Raw genomic sequence first — 15,926 nt, 5'->3', positions numbered from 1 at the left:
TTATTAATAAATCAAATTAATTAACAGTTTTTAATAATGTTAAAATTTTATTTCAATTAATAATTCAGATAATTTTATTATTGTATAGGTAAATAGTTAGAAATTTCACTTTTTCAATTAATTTTGTTAAAAAAAAATTATAACATGGAGATATTTGTAATTTTTCAAACCGCAAAGAATAATTTATATTTTAAGCAAATTTCAAAAAGTGTATATATAATTTATCCTAATATTAATAGAAGAACTGCACTTGGCCCTTTGGATTTTCCTGTTTTTTTCTTTTATTAATTTGTATGATAATTACCTTTTTTTTTTTATAAAATAATTGCATTGTATCTCATGTAAAAAAAAGAGGCATTATTCAGTGTGTTTGGTTTGAGTTTTCTGGATTAAGTTTTTTGAAAACTGAATTTTTTGATTTTCGTATTTTTTTATTTTTAGTAAATATTTTTAAAATTTTAAACATTTTTTTTACTTTTTTAGATGCACCTTACTTAGATGTATCTAAAATGTAAAAAAAATTGTAAAAAAATATTTAAAAAATTAAGAAATACATAAAAATATAAAAATATACTGAATTCTTGTATTTTTTTTTATATTTTTGATATTTAGTGAATTTTTAAAAGATTTTTTTTACAATTTTTTTACTTTTTAGGTGTATTTATGTTAGGTGTGTCTAAAAGTAAAAAATTCGCATAAAATATTAAAAAAATTCAGTAAAAACAAAATAATACAAAAAATAAGAAAGTAAAATTTTTTGAAAACTATTTTTAGAAAATGAGAACCAAGCCAGCTATTCTCATTATATTTTACTCCAAATATAAACACAAAAAAAAAAAATTTACTCTAAAATATAATGAGAATAATAGTAATTATTTATAACAAAGGCAAAAGAATAAAGTATATTTGAAATAAAGTTGGGTACGAATTGAAGAACCAAATTGAAGGTAACCTTTTTTTTTTAAGGAATAAATTGAGAATAAAACCATATTTGGGGGACAAAACGTAATTTACTAAAACAATGTAATTGTAATCATCGAACTAATTAACTCAGCATCGAAGTAATCCATAAGAACGCCATACCATACCGGTGACAATTACAAAGAATTAGGCCTCGTTTGGGAAATCTCAGTCAAAACTCCATTAGTGTCATTTAATCACCTCAAATCTGAGGATTAGTTTCATCATCTTCTTCTCCAGAAAGTTCATAAAAAGCTTAATCGAATAATCGAATATATATCTTGCTTTTTCTCTTAAAAACTACTAATACGAATCGTAATCATCATCATCATCATCGTATATATGTATATATATACATGTAATGGTTTATTACGGTATAGCGGTGGTAGCAATGGCCAAACCCTCGGTTTTCAGGGCGGAGCAACCCATGGCTCCTGACATCTCCGCCGACCGTACTATTTCTCACGGCGGTGGCTCCTCCTTTCGCCGCCGTGATATCGTCTTCGTCGTCAATCCCCGAGGTTACTCTCTCTCCCTCTCTAGATTCTTTGATTTGGATTTTTGAAGTTTTTGAGGATTTTTGTAATCGATTCAGGTGCTAGTGGTCGGACGGGGAAGGAATGGAAGACTCTACTGCCGTATCTGAGCTCTCGGCTTGGTTCGGAATGTAATGTGAGTTTGCACTTCGATTCATTTTGTTGATTCTGGGAAAACTGCAGTGTTAATTTGTGTATTGTTGTTTGAAATGTTAGATCTTTGATTGGATTAAAATGCGATGATAATTGCTCAAATCATACTAAGGTATGGATTATTCTGTAAGGGGTGTGCACTGTTGAAAATGATGGTTTTGAATATGGAGAAAATCTAGAGAAGATGATTTAGGAAATGCAACTATACTCTTGTTTTTTGTATGTAAAGTCTCAATCTATGTTACCTGGAGTGTGAATTGTCCTGGTACGTGGCACGGGAACGGAAACACGGTACAACACATGCTCTAAATTGTGATATAATAAGGGTAGTCTTGTATGATTTATACTATAAAAATTTAAGGGACTTTTAGTTTATAGAATTTTTTTAAATAATTAGACTTCCAATATATATATATTTTAAAATTAATCATATGGCAACCCATTTTAAGAACATTATGACTTATTTTTTATGTTTTGTCACTTTGGATTTTAGTTAATTATATATATACTTTTTTAATTTTTTTTTTATACTCCTAAGAGTAAATGAGCAATGTTACATTTTCTTAATTTCCCCCTCCCCCAAACTCCCCTCCAATGGTGTGGCAAACAATTTGAAGGGAGAGAGAAGAGTTTAAAGAGAGTTGATTGGCTAGGATTGTTTGCCACATCATTTGGGGGAGTGTGGGGGTGAAAAATTGGCGGGATGGAGCATTTTTCAAGGAAATATATTGGAACAATAGGATCGCGTTGAATCACCAAATTTACCATTTGGAACATAATTCGATAGGGTATCAACGTTTTCTGGTAACACTAGTCTTAATTTGTGAGAAAGAACTTGAGTGAGCTGCGTAATTCAGTTATAGCTCTAGAACCTAGTCGAATGAGTGGGTGGTATATAGCATGAGTATCATTTAGGAAAATAGACATGAATAAAGAAGTTAACACCCTTGTTAACACCCTTTGGTCAAAATAGAACAATTAAGTATTGAAATCGTGGATACATATCATGCAATAGTCATGGAAACCACACATAAAACCACAGGCATAAATAATTCATTCATACTACACTATACACTATTGATCAAGAGTCACAAGACTTAAGAAAAGGCTTACAAGCCAACACTGGTTAACCTTATTCTTGCAGTCTTCCACAAATCTCTTTGCTTGCTTCCCACTTCTTGTTGCCCTGAATACCTAAGATTGACCCTTCATCTCATGATGGCACCATGAAACTTGTCACTACGATCTCTTTTACTCTTGGATAACGAAAGACCAATGTATTGGTATGTAGTGCAAATATGCATGGGCTTTGATAAAAGCACTCAATCATGTAACCCTCCGTGATTTTAAAATAAATAAATAAATTTAAGAATAGTTTTAAATATTGAGAAGTATAGGTTTCAAATGTCTTTCAAGAACTTATGAATACTCATGATCTCCATAGAATGCGAGTCATTGCCTCCACTCTAGTGTTTTGAAAGGCTCTAGGCGCACCGAGGTGATAAGGTCTCCTATAGCCTAAGTGCGAGGCGCGAGACAAGGTGCGCGCCTCACCAAAGCAAAGCGCAAGTAATAGAAGAAAAGCGAAATTATAAAATAGACAAACTTTTCAACATAACAAATATATGTAGAATTTCAAAAATCATAACTATTTCCGATAATTTTTAAACATAATATTCAATCATCTAAAAATTAGAAATATAATATCTAACAAAAGATATAAAGCATAACATCAAATCTTTTATCACTTTCTGTTATCTTTTGATCATGTTTGGTTATTTTATATTGAAGAGTTTTGAATTCCCGTGGGTATGCCTACAAAAAAAGCACTTAATCAATAGTTGGAGTAGAAAAATAGGTAAAGCCCATGAAGTCCACGCCTCACGCCTCGAAAAAAAGCTTTCGCCTAAGCGCCTAAGCTACGCCTTACGTATTGCGCCTCTCCTCAACCTGTTCAAAGCACAAGGCTGCGCCTCATTGCATGCGCCTTTTAAAACACTGATCCACTTGAACAGCCTTCAAGTGCGCTTTAAGTGGAGCTTGCAGGATCTTTTGTCAGCAACTTCTGTAGTGGGCTCAAGTGGCCTTCAGGCACAATTTGAGCCTTAGCATAGCATCATTTGAGTAATTATTAGGGGTGAAAGATTAACTGCATAAATCGAACCGACCGAACCGCACGGTTTTCGGTCTGTTTTTTTTGTCTAGCTGCGGTCGATTGGATTATTTTTTATTTTTTATGGTTTTCGGTTTCGGTTTTGGTTTTGCTAAAAATAAGGCCGAACCGCACCGCATTGCACCAAACATCCCTAATCACCTTAGCTGTCCACGTGGCACAATCACAGCCATTGATGTGCCTCACTTATATATAAAAAAAAACCCTCCTTTTTTTCACACAGAGACAGTGGGTAAATAAACAGTCTCTCTCTCTCTCTCTCCATCTTCAACTTCTCACAGCCTCAGGGTTTCTCATAGCCTTAGGGTTTCTCATTCATCACCACTCTCATCCATGACGATTTGTTGCACTCTTCATTGTTACATCTGAAGCGCGGACGTGGGCGATCTATCACAGTCCTTCGTCTTTACTCTTATTGCAGTGATCTTATTGTTGCTATATTAATTTTGACTCCAAACTAAGGTAAATTTGAAGTCCTTGTTTTTTATTTTGAAAACCCTATTTTTGATTTTGAACACGTAGCCTTTTGAACCTTTTTGAAATCCCTAACCTTTTAAACCTTTTTGACAACCTTTTGATTTTGCTGAATTTTGAACCGTTGAATTGAATTAATATTTACTGTTATATGTCTTTTGTTTTGTTTTTGTTTTTGTTTTTTTTTTTTTGTGGTTCTTGAATTGGATGGATATCATCCATCACAAATAACTACATTGCATTTAGCACTTTGGGGGCTTTTTTTTCAAACTTTTTTTATTTTTTTACAGCAACCCTTTTGTATATATATATATTTTTTCCAGAACAGGGTATCCATCACAAATCTACATTGCATTTAGCAATTTGGGGTTCTTTTTTCAAACTTGTTTTAATTTTATTATGTTTTTTCTTCAAATTACTGATGTATTTTTTGCTAGCACAAAAGAGGCCAAAAACTGTAACAACCGGCCGAACTGCACCAAACCACATGAACTGGTTTGGTGCGGTTTATATACGTATTTCGGTTTGTTTGGTTATCATAAGTATAGAACCAAATGAACCGGTTCGGTCCGAAAATTGGGGAAAAAAAACCCGGCCGAACCGAACCGATTTCACCCCTAGTAATTATATGGAGCTGTTCATGTGAACAAAAATATCATTATGTTTTAAACTTTAACTTGAGTGTTTGTACTTTTACCATATCATTCTTATGATCTCATCTAGTATGTTTGTCATAGCTTTTGTTGTTTCTGCTATATAATCTTGTGGATAAGTCATTAGCTTTCAGATTTATTTGTTTTGTGAAGTATTTCTCTACATTGTGACCAGATATGCGAATCTTTGACTTCAGGTCCTTGTCATGCAATTGACATAACAAGGGAGGTTGGCATCTTGATCCTCTGTAGTTTGTGCTTAAAACTCGAATCAGGTATGTTAGGTGGAAATGTTAACATAAGTTCTTTTGCAGGCTATACGTGAAGGTGCTGATGCGGTGATTGCTGTTGGGGGTGATGGAACTCTTCATGAGGTGCAACTTTTTTCTTTCTTTAAAATAATGCTTCCCAAAAAAAAAAAAAATTTGGTTGCATCTATCAAACTCCATGCTCTTTATTTCTCTTATTTTCGTCACAAATGTAGTCAAAAGTTATGACATCCATTGCATCTGCAGCACTTTTCAATTAGTGTGGCTCATTAGACCAAAAGCAATTTAATGTATTTGTGCCATAAATGGGAAGAAACATTATAATCTCCTGTGAGTCAGAAGGTTTTATGATGTTTCCACAATGAATAATGCCAATTGAAATGAAAGAATAAATAGATAATAAACAAGTGTGCTTGCCATAGGAAGCAAAACATTTTATTTTCTAAATGAAATTTTATGCTCTTTAAAATCTATTTTTCCATAACATGTTAAGTCTGGTGCATCTATTTCCTACATGCCACAAAAGATCACTGTATCATGCATGGTCAACTGTGACACCTTGTGGTCAAGGCCTAGGCCCTGAGGGTGTGCTCCCTCTATGGTCTCAGGTTTGAAAACTCCTAGGTGCAAACAATTTCTTGGGGCTAGTCCATACAGGGCTTTGCCCCGACTTTAATTGGGGCCTCTGCTGGTGCGTGGTGGGATTGGTTCCCCATATTAGTCGGTCCTTAGGGCCGGATACCAAGTTATCAAAAAAAAAACAAACAAACAAACAAACTGTGAAAGCTTGTACTTACTATAATGTGTGAACAAAATATACTATATGAACAAATTCTTCGGCTCTGTAATGGAAGCTTTCGGCTATCTTAGATTCTTAACCAATATATGGGCCAAGACAGACCTGTCTTGAGGCTAAACTTTCCATTGGGTTTTGCAAGATTTTAGCATCAACATTGGTTAACTATTCCCTTGATTGATCATCATGAATCTTGTTACCAATGCTAATTCTATTTAACGGATAAGATGCCTGCATATTTGTAGGTTGTTAATGGCTTCTTCTGGGGAGGGAAACATGTTTCTAATCATGATACAATGGCTACCCATACAACTGCACTTGGTGTAAGTGATTTATCAGCTTTCCGATATCACTTTAGACTTCTCTCTTATGTACTTTGCTGGCTGTAAAGTTCAGTGCATATATTAATGTGTTTGGCTTGGGTTCTGGAGAGTAATATATGATAATTGTGCATTCTTTACAGCTTATTCCCTTGGGGACTGGATCTGATTTTGCCAGAACATTTGGCTGGTAAGTTGTTTCTTTTACAGGTTTCATTTGCTATATTATATGCCATTTTATAATTATTTTTTGCTTCAGACTGTTAAATGGAAATGTCTGCTGTCATTTGTTTAATCAGGAAAAATGATACTCATGAAGCCATCGAACGCATAGCTAGAGGTCAATCCACTAATCAATTTGCTTCCTTGTCTCATATTCATTTTATTCATTGCCAGAGCTTTTATTCATAGATGAGTTTGAGGTGGTATAATTATTCTCAGTCTTGCATTTTCTGTGTCTAGTTACTGTCATGTTTATCTTCTGATAGAGATCTTTTCAGGGCTGAGATCTCGGATTGACATTGGAGTAATTGTTGGTGGAAGTGGAGAATCACACTACTTCCTAAATGTTGCTGATATTCATTTGTAGGTTTACCTTCTTAAGAAAACATTAGACTGATCTTGGTCAAAAAGCACATGCGGATTTAAAAAATTGCATTGCTATGTTCTTTTGCATTTTGCAGGAGTGCAAAGGCAGGTTATTTCGCATCTAGATACAAGAGGTTTGGAAACTTATGTTACGTTATTGGTGCTTTGCAAGCCTTTTTTGGGCACCATAACCAGGACCTTAAGATCAAGGTCTGTGCAAGCCAATATTCTCTACTGAATCAATTCTCTCAGCTCTTTTTGTGCTGTGTTTTATTACATGATTCTTCAAATTTATTATTTATATTGTTGAAACTTCATATACCGTGTTTCATTTAGGTCAATGAGGGTGAATGGGAAGTATGTTCTAAGGTGACAGCTCTGTGCATTGGAAATGCAAAATTCTTTGGTGGTGGCATGAAGATTACTCCAAATGCAGACCCATCAAATGGAAATTTTGAGGTAGAAAGTTTTCTAACTATTCATGATTAAATGTTTTACTAACACTTCTACATTACGCCATTTAGGCTGTGCCTGGAAAGTTGACTTTTAACTTGTTTTTGTACAGGTGGTGATTCTTCAGGACTTCAAATGGTACGACTTTATTCTTAAGCTGCATAAGCTGTACAATGGGACACATTTATCAGTCAAAAATGTATTTTCAAGAAGGTTCGTTCTTTCTCTAAAACCAAATTTTTGTTTCCGTGTTTGCTTTATTTTTTTGCTAGTTCTATAGTTTGCTCTTCTTTCCTGATTTCTGAGGGATGAGGAAATGTGTCAAGCATGTGGTGATGAATATGTAATGCGTGTAAAGTCAAAAAAATCCTGGCCATTAAAGTGATTTGAGGCAACTTCGAACATTGTATCTTGTAGTCCCTCAATGGACCAGCTTTGTGGTAGATCGTTAACCAACTTGATTTGGATATGGCCAATGCTTCTTCTAATCTCCCTGTGATTTAGGCAATGAAAAATTATACTTTTTTAAAATTTCTTTCCTTTCTTAATCTAATTATGTTTAGTTTCACTCAGTATAAGTTTGTTACAACTATTTTCCATGCTGTGATTCATACGCCTATTTATGCGCTGTTTTGTTTAGCCAATTGGCTTCTTTCTTATTGTTTGTTAGTGATGACATATTTGAAGATACAATTAATGGGTGAACAACAGTAGAAGTTATGTGATTATATCAACTTATTTCGTTTGTACCTAATTTGGTCTGCATGGTTCTCTTAAAGACCAACCTTTATACAGTATGCAAACTTTAAGGTTAATCTTGGCAGCAACAAGAGCCTTTAAAAAATCTAGAACTAAATACACAGGAATCAGATCGCAGGTGTGTTCAAGAATACCTTTTTACTTGGAGGTTATCCTTTAAGTGTTGGGTTGCTTGGGATACAATTTTTGCACTTTTATGAGTGATAGCCATATCTGCTTTTTGTACAAGCTATATACTTGCAAGCAAGATTTAGATATTTCCAATCCAGAGCTCTTAAGGCGGTGTCTGATCTTGTGCGCTTCTTATTTTCTGTTGCAGTGCACATTCCATTGAAGTTGAGGAGATTGGAGGCAGCAGCAGCAACAACAGCATTTACGTGCAGTCTGATGGTGAATTTCTAGGGTTTCTTCCTAGGAAATTTTTTATTTTACCTGCTGCCATTGAGATGATACAATGACGTGAACATAAAAGACATTCAAATTTAAATTCATGCGCCTGTTTGTTTTTGCTTCAGACTGATGCATTTGGCTCAGCGGTTGAACAGCATAATAACGAGAGAAAGGGAGAGAGAACATTATAAGGCAAGAGGGGAAATGTAACTTATGAAATGTATGTAATTTGTGAAATGTAACGAACATGTATGCTCTTTTTGTCTTTTTATTTTTTATTTTTTTCTTCTTTTCCTGCAATTATTTTGTTTTGTGGATTATATTGTTGAATCATGAACAGAAACAACTGTAAACAATGAAATGTTTTCTTTGTGATGAATTACTACTAGAATTTTGTGGTTCATAACAACTAGTATAAATTCATCGTTTACTACTGGGTTGCCACAAATCTCGGCCCTGTTTGGTGTAATTCATTTGGGTTGGTTATAGCTTCTTCTTCTTCTTCTTTTTTTTTTTTGATAAATGCTAGTTGGGAAACTTGAGTGAGATTTTTATTTTTTGTTTTTTGATTATCTGTTTTCAACTATTAGGAACTGTACTAAAGTCTATTTTGAAAAGTAGGGTAAAAGTTAATTTTTTGATTTTTTTGAGAAAAAATATGCAAAAAAAATAAAAATAAATAGAGAAATGATGGGATTTAAAAAAGTTAAAAAGTTAATTTTTAACCTTGTTGCCAAAATAGGCCAGTAGGTTCACTATTTTATTATGGCTTATTTTGGAAAGATGATAAAAAGTGATTTTTTGGCTTTTAACCAAGCTTTTGGCTTTTTTACACAAATGATTTGGGAAGTTAGTAAAAAGTGACTTTTTGGCTTTTTTGATTAATGTTTGTTTATGATGTCAAATCATAATAAAATGACTAAACTATTCCTATTTATTTAAAATATTTACAACTTCACCTATGTAACACATTTTGACCCATGAGGATAAAATTGTAATTTCACCGTTGGCTAAAAATCAACTTCTCAAATGAAAAAAAAAATAAAAAAGTTAACTTTTAACTTTTGCTACAAATCAAAAAAAGTGACTAAAAGTCAACTTTCCAAAATAACCCTATATATGATGAAAATTGTTGCCTCATTTTGAGCGGAACTGTGAAGGAAGTTGTTTGGCTTGGAGCATATCCAACCGAATTACCTATATAACTGTTTAAGATTTAATTAAGTTATAAATTTATTCGGTGAAATTTTTGATAATTTGAACATTTTGGTCAAATATATATAATTTTTTGTTGTAAAAGTTTAGAATGTCTTTAAATTTATAATTAAGACAGAGAGATGAGATTCTCTTCTTCGTGCATATTCAAGAATTTTAAATAAATTTTAAAAAATATTTTGTAACTAAAGAAAATCTTACTCTTTTTATTTTGCCAAATAAATTAAAAAATTTAAATTACAATCACATCATTAATCAATTTTTTTAAACAAATAAATTTACTTATAAATGCTAAACAAATTAGATAATGCCTTTAACAATTACTTTGCATTTTTCAATTAGGGTCATTTTATTTCCAAATTAATAACTTATTTTGTCAACATGTTATAATAATTAAAAAAATCTCGACTTTTATACATGTAAATTTATAAAAAGTAAAAAAACTTAATTAAAATAATTAATTTTCAAAACAACAAACACAAAAGAGAGAATCAATAATCAATAATCAATAATCAATAATCAATTCGGCATCCAAAACGACGGCGTCTGGGTATATAATTTTGCTAGGGTTTTTTTTTTATATAAAAGTCTCACCTTGGAGAAACTACAAAATCTAGGGTTTGTTCCAATTTAGCAGCAAGAGAGGAGATAGAGAGAGAGCTTGCATTTGATTGTGCCCCTTCAGAGTCTCCTTCTCCACTTCAACAATGGTAAGATCATCATCATCATCATAATCATCATCTCTATGTATATGTATAAATCTTTCTTCTTCCTTTTTGTTCAGATCATTCCAGAGAAGAATCGCAGAGAGATCTCCAAATACCTCTTTCAAGGTCTTCACTTTTTTATTCGCTTCTCTCACTTCAATCTCTCTCTCTCTCTCTCTCTCTCTCTATATATATATATATATATGATTGTTGTTTGTGTATGTAGAGGGTGTGTGCTATGCAAAGAAAGATTACAACCTCGCGAAGCACCCAGATATCGATGTGCCCAACCTACAGGTCATCAAGCTCATGCAGAGCTTCAAATCTAAGGAGTACGTGCGAGAAACCTTCGCTTGGATGCACTATTACTGGTATTTGACCAACGATGGCATTGAATTTCTCAGAACTTATCTCAATTTGCCATCTGAGATCGTTCCCAATACCCTCAAGAGAGCGGCCCGTCCTATTCCGGCCGGTGGTCGTTTCGGTGGTGGTCCACCTGGTGATCGTCCACGGTAATATAATATACATGATCTACAATTTGTTACCTTGTTGATTTCGTCCAATTGAATGGAATACAAATATAGTTGTACATATCAGATTTTTATTTTTGTCAGCATTATTGTAGATTGTTATCTGTTTTGGGTGTTTGGTAGTATACTAGTTGCTAACTTAGTTCTAACAACCAGTTTGGAATTTGAGGATTGGCCAGAAAAGAAAACAAATGGAGAGAAATGGGTCTCTTATTACTTGTTTGGATTATCAAGGAGGTGATAAATTGTGTGAGAAAGAGAATTCTCTTAAAACTCATGTTTTGTTTCTCACCAAAAGTGATGAGAAATAAAAAAACTGGTTCTTATATATATAGTATTTAATAATAACTAGATTGCTCATCTAAATACAAAACGAAGAAAACAAAAAGACTTGTCCTTTTTGGTTTGATGTTCGTCCAAAGAGAATGGTGAGAAACCTCAATCATTTCATTTATATTTTTTTCTTATCTAGGTGAGAAGCCATAATCTTTTCCTTCCATTTCTCACCTGGTCTTCCAAATGGACTGATTAAACCATAAGTTGTTCGTTAGTTATGATAGGTTTGGTTATTTTTTGAGATAACAAGTGGGTTATATGGAATTTTTGTGTGATATAGCTGAGGCAATTGGATAGTTTATATAATTTTCTACTTCATTTGATAAGGCTTTGATTATTATTTGATGCCTGATGGTGATGATTTCTGGGTTTTGCTTTGTGTGCATTTTCCAGTCATTCCAGCTCTAGCATTTGGATATCCATTGCCTTTTGTTAAGTGTTTGTGGACATTTTTTCATCTTGCAATTGCCTCTCAATTATTTGACTGCCAACTGCAATGTGTGTGTTTGTTAATTTGGTGGTAACTTTACCTGTTTTAATATGATTTTGTTGATTTATGTTAGTGTAATGGCTATGATATATGATTTCAGCTCATTTTGTTCATTCTGGTTAGTTTAGCTTATTGTGCATGACCAATTGAACTTGACTTTAAAAAATGAAAAACTAATATGTTAAGGTGCTATATGTTTATTCTAACTGTTGCTTTTGTTTCTCTGTGTTATTTTTGTGAATATTGGTTTATCTAAGTTTTCTTCATTAATTTGGATGTTTTGATTTGTGCAATTTGCAGTGGTCCACCTAGATTTGAAGGAGATAGGCCAAGGTTTGGTGATCGTGATGGTTACCGTGGAGGTCCAAGAGGAGGGCCTCCTGGCGAGTTTGGTGAAAAGGGAGGAGCTCCAGCTGATTACCAACCGTCATTTAGGGTAATCTCTTTAATTTGTTTTCGCTTACAATGTTGTGAATTGTAATAAGACATTTTTAATATCTTAATGTCTGACCTGAACATTGTTTAAGAATTGTCAGTGTGATTGCCAAGTGCATGTAAACTATCTTTGTTTTGTTAACCTGTCATGCCGTAAGAAGAATCATGTTAGACATTGCATAATGTGTCAGTGAAACTTTTGGTGTATAGTGGATACATGATAAACTCTATTACTGAGTGCACAAAGCTCTCACATAGAGCAAGATTGGGAACAGGTAGCAGGTAGGGCAGCCTTACTCACCATCTTGTGTGTGTGTGTTGGGAGAGGGTGATTCTCGTGAGTTTAACCTTCAAATTGCTCTTTTATCTTTGATGTCTGAACTATAATGGTAAGCACTTAAGTCTTGCCCCGAGTGTTCATGTAAATACTCTGTGAGAAGTGCTAGGCTCTGGTGCAAGTAATTTTTTCTTCCATTACAGTCTTGCCCCTAGGAGAAATTGAATGGTTTGAACGGATGAAGTAATCTGTGTGCGGTTGGGCATACCACCATTTCCCTTTCTTTTTGGTTTTTTAGTGGGACTTTTTGTCATATTGTGCACCTTTTTTATTTATTAGGTAACCTATGAGAGGAATAATTATTTAAAAAAAGAAAGTTATTATAAAAGCTCCAAGAGGTGCAACAAATGTAAACTAGATCTGTAGAATAAACCCATATCCCCATGTAAACTGGATGGCACATAATTGAAGGAACTAGGAAGTACTAGAACATGAGGAACGACTGACTATCTTCTTCCTCAGACAGTGTGCCATTGAAAATCTTGTCCCTCATTAGCCATTATAGCACATTTTGGTAAAAACAATAGACTTGTGTTTGAGATATATGTGGATGACATTGTTTGCTAATTCATTTTCCTATTTTAGATATGTAATTGGCTTCGGATTATTTTATTGTTTTATTCAATTTTCTTGGTAATGCATCTGCAGGGTCCAGGTGGAAGGCCTGGGTTCGGTCGCGGTGGTGGTGGTTTTGGTGCCGGGCCTGCTAGTGGAAGTTCGGCTTAAGCAAGAGATGCTATTAAGCTCTCAGTTTTGGCTGCTTTGACATAGTTTGCCAAAGTTGAGGTGTTATTGTGCCTTAGGATAAAGTTAAAATGACTTGTGGGTGCTTTGTTAAGTTTGTATTGGGATATCCATCTCTGTTCTTTTTTTGGCTTTTGAGGATATGAGCAAGAGCTAGCTAGTTAATACATTCCCAGTTTAAGTTATTGCTTCAGATATTATTGTGGTTGCCATTAAATTTAGCTTCTATTCACGCCACTTTTTGCAAGTGCACATCATATTTTTGTTTGGATATCAATTAATGAACAAATTCTATAGTTTGGCTACACCTTTATGTTATTTTATTTTATTTTTGAACTGACTATACCTTTAGTTTGATAGTTGATATTGAATCATTGCATTTTGTTCAGATATTAATTTTTATTTTAAAACTAAATGGATAAATTATGACTCCCATTTATTAGGATCAAAATTTGTACTATATTTAAAACCAAAAAGGAAACTGTGTAAAGCGTTCCTTTTATTATTATTTTAATTTAAACTTTAAACTAATTTTTTGAAGGAATATTTATCAATAAATCCCATTTAAGAAACAACTATACTAATCAGTCTCACTTTTGAAATGATGACCGGCTAAGTCTTATTGGTGGAGAGGTTTAGATCTATGTGATCCTATTTTCTAAGTTTGGTAGTTAGCTGTGGTCATTTATGTCCTCTCTTATTTGATTGGGTCTATTTTAAAGGGATCACCTTCATTTTTGGTAAGTTACATGTTACAGTGATACACATTTTCAACGTTGACTGTTAGGGTTTTGGGTTTTTTGGGTGGGGTAGTGCTGCGTGGTCTGTGTGACATTGTAGTAAGGGTAGCATTTTCGATCATTCATTTCGCTGTTGTTACGTAGGTATATATTCTTTTTTTGTTTAATAACACAGAGTTGTTTTGTTTTATTGGTAGTATCAATTTTTGTTATGGGGTTGTTTGCGTCCATGTCATTGTGGGTTAAATGTTGGTTTTGGGTTTTTTTTGAAGGGGATGGTGCTGCGTGGTCTGTGTGACGGCGTAGTAACGGTAGAATTTCCTGTCGTTCAATTAGTCCCTGTTATGTAGGTATGGATGGGGTGGGTGTATTTGATTGGTAAGGGATTTGTGGGATATGTTGATTTCAGTGTTAGGGGAGTCAGGGCAGGTGTGTGTCAGTTTCTGGTGTAGGTTGTTTTTTTGATGTTATGTTAGATATATACAGGGGATGGACACGCATGTAATGTTGGTTTGTTGTTTCAGTAATACAAATGCCGTAATCAATTTGCAAGCCTCGTTTCATTACTATGATCTGGTGAATCGTGCGTGTGGGAATTTTTGTGGGTTGACAATCGAGAATGTGAGTTTGTTTTTCAAAATGCCAGGTTATAATAACTTCACATTGCAGAATGATGCTGATATCGAGAACATGGTCTCACTTGCGCGGTCTTTTTGCCTACAATGTGTTGACGTCATCATTTAGTTGCAAGACGTCGAAGATGTCGATAACATTGACAGTCCGCCTCACAATGAGCAGATTGTCCCATGTTAGACGTATGGGGATGTGGACGAGACCGACGTGGATGATGAACAAGATTTGCTATCCAAATTTTGTCCTCATGTAGAGAAGGTTTTTTTGTCTCCTCTGTGGGCTAATGGGATTCAACATGTTAGGCAAAGTTTTGAGGGAGGAGCTATTGAGTTCCGAACGGTTCTTCGCAAGTATGCGGTTGAGTGTAGATTTTGGTTCAAATATATGAAGAATGATTCTGTTCAGATTACAGCGGTATGCATTATGAGAGAATCCAAAGGATGCATGTGATCTATACACGCACGTGTCTTACATGACAATGGTTTTTTTTATATTCGTAAATGGAATAGTGAAGCACATTTGTGGTGTTGTTGTGCGGGCACCCAATCATCCGAGCATTGGGTCTAATTTAGTGTGTGATGTTATATCCGAGAGGGTACGTGACAAACCACTCACGCGGCCTACCGATGTTGTCTACGACTTGAAGAAAGATTACGAATTAGAAGTTAGTTATCGAGTTGCATGGTTAAGTGTTGAAAAAACTTGCGGGGAAATGTTCGGTGCACACTCAATTTCGTTTAACCAATTACGTTGGTACAGTAACGTAGTTATGGACAACCACCCGAGAAGTTATATCAATATTGACTACGACGAGAAAAACAATCATTTCATAAGGTATTTCATATCATTCAAAGCATGTATTGATGGGTTCAACCATTGCAGACCGTTACTTTTTTTGGATGGGACGTTTTTGAAAGGGAAATTCAAAAGGAATTTGTTAGTCACCACTACAAAAGATGGTAACCAAGGTATGCTGTATTTTACTATGTGGGAGCACACAATTATTGTTCATTATTTAAGTTCATATGCACTCTTTGGTGTGTTTCCCCACATTTGGGGGGTGGGGAGGGCTAGTATGCTTGTGTTTTGTTACACATTATTTTTTTTTTTTCAATAAAGCTTGAGAGCTTGAAAAGTCGAAGGCTTGATTGGCCCGAAATTGAAAACGACGTCGTTTTCAATTTTTTTTTCTCTCTCTTTGAACAGGGAGAAGAGAAAAGAGAGAAGAGAGA

At 34.2% G+C, this 15,926-nt stretch overlaps 2 protein-coding genes across 3 annotated transcripts; both read left to right on the top strand.

Annotated features, from left to right (window-relative positions):
• The first annotated feature begins 1,000 nt into the window (after window positions 1–1,000).
• LCBK2 (Diacylglycerol kinase family protein) lies at window positions 1,001–8,927 on the top strand. Of its 2 annotated transcripts, XM_028199968.2 has the most exons (13): window positions 1,001–1,481; window positions 1,556–1,632; window positions 5,125–5,178; window positions 5,264–5,323; window positions 6,260–6,337; window positions 6,478–6,524; window positions 6,634–6,674; window positions 6,835–6,919; window positions 7,018–7,132; window positions 7,259–7,381; window positions 7,488–7,588; window positions 8,454–8,524; window positions 8,650–8,927. In XM_028199968.2, the coding sequence occupies exons 1-13, from the start codon at window positions 1,322–1,324 to the stop codon at window positions 8,652–8,654; spliced, it is 1,017 nt and encodes a 338-aa protein (XP_028055769.2). In that variant the 5' UTR covers window positions 1,001–1,321; the 3' UTR covers window positions 8,655–8,927. The 2 variants fall into 2 exon arrangements, with proteins under 2 accessions (XP_028055769.2, XP_028055760.2); XM_028199959.2 differs by having other exon boundaries at window positions 1,016–1,481; window positions 8,454–8,927.
• Window positions 8,928–10,301: 1,374 nt separating this feature from the next.
• LOC114259945 (small ribosomal subunit protein eS10z) lies at window positions 10,302–13,626 on the top strand. Its single transcript, XM_028199978.2, has 5 exons — window positions 10,302–10,449; window positions 10,524–10,572; window positions 10,673–10,961; window positions 12,106–12,241; window positions 13,226–13,626. The coding sequence occupies exons 1-5, from the start codon at window positions 10,447–10,449 to the stop codon at window positions 13,301–13,303; spliced, it is 555 nt and encodes a 184-aa protein (XP_028055779.1). The 5' UTR covers window positions 10,302–10,446; the 3' UTR covers window positions 13,304–13,626.
• Window positions 13,627–15,926: the final 2,300 nt, after the last annotated feature.

The sequence above is a fragment of the Camellia sinensis genome, chromosome 2 (assembly GCF_055761805.1).
Source record: "Camellia sinensis isolate YWXY chromosome 2, ASM5576180v1, whole genome shotgun sequence".
NCBI classification, from domain to species: Eukaryota; Viridiplantae; Streptophyta; class Magnoliopsida; order Ericales; family Theaceae; genus Camellia; species Camellia sinensis.
The sequence above is the reverse complement of the archived record's forward strand: the minus strand, read 5'-3'. Positions and strand labels throughout refer to the sequence as shown.